The sequence below is a fragment of the Apis dorsata genome, unplaced genomic scaffold, assembly GCF_000469605.1.
Source record: "Apis dorsata unplaced genomic scaffold, Apis dorsata 1.3 scaffold_991, whole genome shotgun sequence".
NCBI classification, from domain to species: Eukaryota; Metazoa; Arthropoda; class Insecta; order Hymenoptera; family Apidae; genus Apis; species Apis dorsata.
Genome location: NW_006264094.1, coordinates 136,517 through 144,814, shown reverse-complemented (window position 1 = coordinate 144,814; position 8,298 = coordinate 136,517). Strand labels below are relative to the sequence as shown.

The following is an 8,298-nucleotide window of genomic DNA, read 5'->3' as shown; positions in this document are numbered from 1 at the left end:
TTTTTTTTTTTTTTTTTTTTATATATACGACATTTACATCGAAGACTAATTAAATTTATTATTTTCGAAACATGCGTTTAATCGTATCTCATCTCGTTTTTTATTTGACGTTGTAAGACTGAAGGCCATTGCGTCTCTTAATATATTATCGTGTACGTGTATTTTTCGGTACTTTTAAAAGTACTTAAACCACCTCGGTCGATCTTTTCGAAAGATTATATAATACTATATTTAATCTTAGTATCTCTCTCATTGTCCGTTGAAATTTCGAGATTTCACCGAGTGTTCCGTTCTTGTGTAGGCTTGTGTACGCGCATCCATACTGACATATTTTCTTTTCTAACTTTTTTTTCGCTTCAAAATACATTATTATCAAATTCGTTCCTCGATTGATATTCGATTATTACATATTATTGGCCTTTGGTACGAGCATAAAAATTACATTCGAAATAATTTTATTTTTATAATTATTTTTTTATATTAGACTACATTTACTACGTGTACATTATTACGTTTCTTCATCCTCTTTTTTCATTATTCTTCCTCCCTCTTCTCCTTGCCTCGCCTCCTCCCCTCCCCTCCTCTCTCCCTTCTCATTTTAATATCTTATATAATTCGCGATATCGTGTTTCTACTCGGAATATGAATTCCGTTGTTGCTACGTTGACAATGAAGAGACACGAAACGACTGTTATTCAGTAAATCAAATCAACATTAAGCAATTCTTCGAATAATTTCTCTCTCGAATAAAAATTTGCCATTGTTAAAAACTACGATTAATATAGAAACTTATTGATGAAATCAACTTGTTACTTAGTACGTGGTACGAAATTCATCACTGAAAAGTCTGAGAAATTAAAATAAAAGTACAGGAAAAAAAAAAAAAAAAAAAAAAAAAAAAAATTTTTCCCCGAAGGGCAAAAAAAAGAAACTGTAAGAACTAACTATTTGTACAAAGTTAAAGGGGGAAAAAAAAAAAAAAAAGGAGAAAACAATTTTAGTTCAAATAATCTATTCGTGGAATAAGCGAAATAAACTTTGATAGCTTTGATACAATAATTTTAATATCATTGATGGAGTTGTTATTCTTCGATTAAATCTTTAATTGCATACACACACAAATACATGTATGGAAAAAATTAAGAAAAAAAAAAAAAAAAAAAGAGAGAGAAGAAATATAATTCTGCACAAAATGCAGTTTCGCCAAGTCGGTCGACAACTTCGCGTTCAAAGTTCCAGACTAAAATACAATATGTTACGGGAAACGAAAAGTTAAATGATTGTATAAACATATTACTAGTTATAAGTTAGTAGCATTAAATTGTATTCGATGAATTTACCAATTCAAAAAAGTCCACGATATTCATATATTTATAAGATAACGATCGTAACGTTATTTACGTTCTTTTGTATCATTCCAAAAGTTTTGTGTATGTTGTACGTTAGTTGCGTGTCTATTGTTAGTGTTTATAATTTTTTATATCCCAGAGTGTATAGCAATATGTGGTTTGTTGTATTCTTCTTCTTAAAAAGCATGCAACTCGTATTTTCGGAGCAATCTTTCCTAATACAACAAAATACAATCGGCCATTATCGCTCCGTGCAATACCGAGACGAGTTTGTTACACTGTGCGTAAGATCATCTCGAGTTCATACATTCGGATAAGATTGTAGTCGTAACGATTACAGTCCGATTTAATTCCGAGAGAAATATGAATTAAAGAAACAAAGAATAAGTCAAATATTAAATATCGTTGAAAGAATGGGAAATTATTTTGTGATACTTTCTTGCCAGAAAGAATACAACAGGCTGAAGTGAATATAATAAATGCAATGTTACTGATTAACACCTATACAAATTAAATATTGTGTAATAGAAAGTCTGTTGACAAGGAGAAATAAGGTGTACATTATGTATTGCCCTGTGGCATCAATAAACTAATAATTAACGTAATGTTCTCATTTAACTGCTTTTTCTTTAATATATATATATATATTTTTTTTTCTTATGCGAAAAACAAACAGAAAAGAAGGAAACAACATTTTGTTTTTGATAGCAACTTAATTTTATGTTATTCGATCAAGATATACAAGACAAATTATTATATACAAATTGATATTTTTTTTAATGTTCATTATGATATCGTTTTCATTATGATATCATTGTTAAAACTTTCTAATTTTATATCACATTGGTTGGTTCGTTTGAATTACCCGTGGGAGGACTTCTAGTCATCATAGATGCAACCTGAAAAACGATAATGATTATGAATCTATCGATTCGTGATATGATATCGATAATTGCAACGAATATTTATTTATACTAACATTTTGTATAACTTGTTTCCTCAAAAAATCACTAGTTGCTGCAGAAATATTTTTATCATTTCCCATTTTGCATTTCACGTATCCGTATAAATTTGCACCATTTAAAACAATCGCGATACAAACAAGTAGAAGCCACTTAAATTTTAAACTAAATAATGCCACCACAAAAAATACTGACCATAAAAGGGGACAAAGAATTAAAGCTAACCAAAAGATACGAGCTTCCGTGGTATTAATGCGATTCTGTTGAACACCCTGAAACACAGGGTACATAATAGACCTTGTATTTTATAGTAAACAATTATAATTTTTTACATATTTTTTTTCTTGTCATTTACTAAGAATGCTAAAACTTTAAATTCCTACATAATTATAATGTTTCTTTTCTTTTTAACCAGAATATGTCAAGGCTATATAATGTGAAATCTAGTAATCCTTGAACTATTCGTTCAAGAAAAAGCAATATCTATCAAAATATAAAATATAAAAGAAAAATACATATAATGCTTATAAATCGATCAGTTATAAGTTCAATTAAATGTAAAATATAATCAATTGTAAAATAAAATTGGATATAACTGAATACTTTATACAATGTAAAAATTAAAAACAAACCTTTTTAGATTCAAATACCCAATGGCTCTTTCCATTATCATCCACGTAATTCCACCATCTAAGTCCAACCATTAATCTTCCAGTAATATTTTTTACAGTCCAAAAATCCATTGATAAAAGTAATACAACAACAACAAAACTAGTTATAAAACTATTTGAAAACCATCCACATAACATATATGCTATTATCGCTGATATTCTGAAGGCTAAATGAAATATAGTGACATATGGATGTCTATAAAAATTTAATTTTATCAATTTTAAATATTGTAACTGCTTATGTATATACATATAAATATTCATATATTTATATCCGTATGTATACGTACTTAAGTTTATTACTATTTTGATTCGTTTCATCTTCTTCGCCAAAAGCAATTGTATCATCGTCCATTAGCAAAGGAACCTATAAAAAATAATATGAAATTCGTAAACAAGCAACAAAGATATAATGTGATGAAAATAATTATTAATTAATCAAAGAATAAAAATTTTCTTTTTCTTTTTAAGAAACTTTATATAAAAGAAATTAAACAGCACTTTTTTATATATTATAAAATCATAATCACAAATAACGAATTTATATTAAATTTAACTAATATACCTATGAACAGATAGTCACGAACAAATGTCAATAATAATTCTTCCGGCAATAAAATGGCGTTGATTTTTACGCGCTAAAAATAATTCTTTCCTATGATGTTTTAAAGTAAATTGGTGTGATGTAAAATTGTAATAAAAAGAAAAAACACCCAACGTCAATATGTATGAAAATCGAATGGGTTGAAATGTTCCGTACACTTACCGACGCAGACGCCATGTTAGCGTATTTTACTAAAAGCTTCCAGCGATACTAACGCCTTGATTGGTATGAGATAAAGCGCGAAATATGTACCGAGTCGTTTTGAATTAAAAATCCTAAAAGAAAAGTTAAATATATTTTTGATCAATCACAAACGATTAAAATTTCTAAACGTACTTCGATAAACGAGACATCGAATATCTGTCAAAATTGATACAGGTTCAATATAGTTTGAATATCGAGTACGTCCCTGCATATCGTTGCCGGATTGGTGCATTGAAAATGGCAAATTCTATTGGCCAATTGAGAAAGTGTTTAGCGTCACATGTATGTACAAGCAACCCTATTTGTACGCAAGGGCGAAGAGTGATAAACGTGTGTTCGCGGTATGGTCATCTACGTATGCTCGTCCGGTTTCATGTCAACGTTCTGCGTATCCTGCTCGGAAATCATAATTGACAAGTGCAGGAACGAAGTCGTCGTACAACAAATTCACGCGAATATGTGTTGGTAATAGTAAAGTGGCAATAGCAACACCGATATTTAGTAGTAATAGTAACTGTAATGAAGGTAATATCAGTGGCGACTACAGTGGTAGTAGTGGTGGTGACGGTGATGGTGGTGGTGCTAGTGGAGATAAGTGCGGGGGACTGAATGCATATCAACGAATTTCATGTCCCACGAAACACTTTCTCGTGGTTCACGTCGTAGAGAATGTGCGGTGTAATCTAAGGTGTCGTGAATTTGACGATTGGTACAATGTTAAAGGATTATTCGCCGATTGTACAGGCGCTCCTAGGAACGTTATTTACATGGGCTCTCACTGCAGCGGGTGCCGCACTTGTCATCGTGATTCGAGGAAAGCAAGTAAGTTTTATTTCTTTGCTTCTTTCCTTTTTTTTTTCGAATCAAATAATATTTTCAATTCCTGTACATTTCTTTAAATATTTATCATTTTATCAAATAAAATCATATACATTCTAAGTCCTAACCTATCTTATGAAATACATACTAACCTTATCCGGCTTTATCGTACTTTCTTCGCGGGAATTGCTCCGTTTTGAAAATATTTTGAATTCCGTTTTTTTTCCCTCAATTTAGAAATGTTCCTAAAATTTTTATAATACTTCAGATATCATGTTTCGTTATAAAATATTCTAATTTTTACTATGCTATACTGTAACATATATGTTATAATAATATCTCGATTTTGATAATTATTAAATTAATGATGTTTTTTAATCTATACATTTGTAATGTAAATTTTTACAACCAGTTAACACGAAGTTAATTAACTCTTCTATTTGCGAATCGGAATAAAAACGTATTACGTAATTTCAATGTTATCTATAAATTTTTCTTTTTTTTTTTCTTTTTTTCTTTTTTCTTTTTTCTTTTTCTTTTCTTTTTTTAAGAAATTACTAACAGGTATTTACTCTATTTAAACTTTATCTGATAAGATTAAATTTATCCTAACTGAACATATAATGTAATATAATGTAAAATTTACAATTAAATAAAAACAATTATATAAAACAATTATAAAACGTATCATAAAATTATTGGATATGTAGATAATATTTTATTCATAATAAAAAAAAAATAAGAAAAGAGGAAATGAAATAATAAGAATAAAGAAAAAAATAAAATTAGGGAAAAAATTAATCATTTTTAAAATGGAGTGAATATGTCATTGATCATTCATACAAGTAAATGTATTTAAAAGTTTAAAAATATTTTAGAATAAGAAATAGAAGGATGATTCTAAAATATAAAACGCATTTTATTGCAGCGTAAATTGTTGGACATCAGCCTGGGATTTGCGGGCGGCGTAATGATAGCGGCAAGTTACTGGTCGCTACTGGCACCTGCTATCGAAATGGCGACAAAGAGCAAAATTTATGGTGCTGAAGGCGAATACGCGTTCGTACCAATCGGAGTTGGATTTCTCATAGGCGCGGCTTTCGTTTATGGGACGGACGCGTTGATATCTTCCCTTGGCATTCAGTCCCCCAATGTGCTTTTAGCTATGCAGTCAGTCGGTACGAAACAAAGACGCAAGATCCTTGCAAAACTAAAGAGTGACGAGGATTTAGACGATTATGATCCGTATAACGACGTACAGATATCTGATGGAAAAATGTATACTCAAATTGAATCGACAACCATCGATGGTATCATATTTTTTTCTTGTCATCCAATTCATCCAACATCCAATTCTCTCTGTAGGCTTGGAAAATGGGATCAGTTCACGATACACGTGTATATTATGTTTATGTATAAAAATATGTATAAAAGATCAATGTACACTCGCCCCTCTTTGCTTTCTCGTACAATAAGCAATCGATTTGTTCAGAAATAAGATAATTTATTTTATCACATTATAATTTTGCTTTATTTCTACAAAAATAAAATATCTGACGTTTCTTATTTCTGTTAACTGCTACTTATTTCTGAACAATACTAATTTTTCGTGTATATTCCATTGTGCACGTATTGTCCAATGTATTGTATCATAGTGTAGTTAGCGATTTACTGGAATGTCAATTTTAATGCTTTTTGCGTTAAAAGTATGGAAAGGAAAGTAGTGTATGCATGAAAACATTTCAAAGCAATAAGTGGAATTTACAAAAACACGATCGGTAAAAAATTTAATTATTAAACATACAAAAGCACTTATCTATTTAAGACTGCTTAATAATTAAAAAAACAAATCAATGCTCGTTCATTGTATTTTTATGTATATGAAATTTATACTATATACACGCTTAAATATTTTATATCATAATATCAAGATAAATTTGCTTTTTACGTAATATGTTTCAAATGCTTATAACATTTTCTGATATCACGTGTTTTTAATAATAGACAATTACTTAAAGACAATAGTTTCTTCTTCTTCTTTTTCTTCTTCTTCTTCTTCTTCTTCTTTTACTTTTTTATTATTTTTTTTTTTTTTAATTACTATTGTTGTTCATGTTTTTAATCAAAAATCAATCTCACTAATAAATCAAAGTTTGACATGAAGTTAACTCGATTCTATCTGATGAAAAATCATACAAAACGTATTGCAGAATCTAAAAAAAATTTAATTTACATAACAGTTGCACTATCAGCTAAACTATTAAGCAGTCTTAGATAGCTGATTACTACTATACCTTATTAACATATTATTAACACTTTTAAAAAATAAAAGATATTTTTTCTTACAAATATAATCACAGCGACATGCATAAATTTTTCACAATCGTGTTTAAAAAATATTCCATAACTTATAAAACTGATCTTATTAATCCTGCCTGCGGATTTAAAATATAATAGACAAGAAGTACAAAAACTTTAATAGAAAATACCGGGTATTAATATAAAATATAATAAGTTTTACCAAGCCTTAATCCAAAGTCATAATAAGAAAAAGGAAAGAGTAGAATGTGCTTATATACACATTGCTGGTGTAATGTTTAAATATCTTCCAAAAGATCAAGCCATAATATTAAGTTAATAACATCATCTTCGCACTTTTCAGGTTTCTATGAGCAAAATACCCGAAGACGCCAAATTGCGAATATAAATAGGCCAACAGAGCAAGGAGAAATAGGCACAATTTACGATGATCCCAACAACGAATGTAGAAACAATCAATGGAAAAGAGTTTTGTTATTGGTTGTTGCTATTACGGTATGTAAATTAATCAAGTATTTTAAAATGTAATAAAAGTATAATAAAATATAGAAAAATAATAATCAAAATGTTTGCAATATACTATTAGGTACACAATATTCCAGAAGGTCTTGCAGTTGGAGTAGGATTCGCAGCAGTAGGTAACAGTGCATCAGCAACTTTTGAAAATGCAAGGTAAGCAACGCTCTCATCATTCTACCATCTTCTAGAAAATATTCGCGAATAGATTCTAATTTAAATATTATTCCATATAAATAACGCATTAAGATTCAACATCGTCGAGTGTCTTTTTTTAATCCGATAAAAAAAAAGCTTTTTTAACGGATTATGAAAAATATTTATATATAGATATACATATATATGTATATATATAAAATATATATAAGTTACGTAGCGATATTTCAATTAGATACAGTGAGCATCTAAAATTGTTCACTTAGATCAATCGGGCCTATTAGATTCATTATAGAAGATCAAATCGAATCGTTTAGAGAGTTACGTTACATATCGTTTCGATTCATTAAAAATGGATATACGTATATTTATTTAAAAATACGTTTCAGAGTTAGCGTTCTGTAGTCGATAAAGAAAAATATTCTCGTTTCACTTTTCTTTCCACGCGTTTCAAAATAATTTTTTGGATTCGGATATCGATAAAAACAAGAGGCGTTATTCGTATACAATAAGTGACGCTAGCGTACAGCGTTAAATGTTGAGCCACATCAGAACGATTCGTACCGCTCCTAGATGGCTGTAATTTAGAAAGAAGTTGAGCGAGTTGCCGATAGACGGTAGCACCATTGACGGAGAATCATACACAAGTTACGAGCGCGTGCTAGGAGGTCCCCATGAATGAGTTCTATGGTGGTCGG

The 8,298-nt window shown here is 29.6% G+C and overlaps 2 protein-coding genes across 7 annotated transcripts in view; one reads left to right on the top strand and one right to left on the bottom strand.

Moving 5' to 3' along the window:
* Window positions 1–2,053: 2,053 nt before the first annotated feature.
* Window positions 2,054–8,298, bottom strand: part of LOC102679271 (uncharacterized Golgi apparatus membrane protein-like protein CG5021) — a 34,112-nt gene continuing 27,867 nt past the window's right edge. Inside the window, exons 1-5 of one of the 5 annotated variants that reach the window (XM_006624113.2) lie at window positions 3,749–3,854; window positions 3,273–3,349; window positions 2,944–3,178; window positions 2,329–2,583; window positions 2,054–2,248 (exon numbers count right to left, since the gene is read on the bottom strand). In XM_006624113.2, coding sequence (XP_006624176.1) covers window positions 2,183–2,248; window positions 2,329–2,583; window positions 2,944–3,178; window positions 3,273–3,349; window positions 3,749–3,763 — 648 coding nt within the window. In that variant the 5' untranslated portion in view covers window positions 3,764–3,854 and the 3' untranslated portion in view covers window positions 2,054–2,182. Of the gene's footprint in view, window positions 2,249–2,328; window positions 2,584–2,943; window positions 3,179–3,272; window positions 3,350–3,547; window positions 3,862–8,298 lie in introns of those variants that run through there. The other 4 variants (XM_006624115.2, XM_006624114.2, XM_006624116.2 and 1 more) reach the window with 4 other exon arrangements.
* Window positions 4,091–8,298, top strand: part of LOC102679807 (zinc transporter ZIP11) — a 15,545-nt gene continuing 11,337 nt past the window's right edge. Inside the window, exons 1-4 of one of the 2 annotated variants that reach the window (XM_006624120.2) lie at window positions 4,091–4,612; window positions 5,538–5,787; window positions 7,272–7,423; window positions 7,515–7,600. In XM_006624120.2, coding sequence (XP_006624183.1) covers window positions 4,505–4,612; window positions 5,538–5,787; window positions 7,272–7,423; window positions 7,515–7,600 — 596 coding nt within the window. In that variant the 5' untranslated portion in view covers window positions 4,091–4,504. Of the gene's footprint in view, window positions 4,613–5,537; window positions 5,920–7,271; window positions 7,424–7,514; window positions 7,601–8,298 lie in introns of both variants that reach the window. The other variant, XM_006624119.2, reaches the window with a different exon arrangement.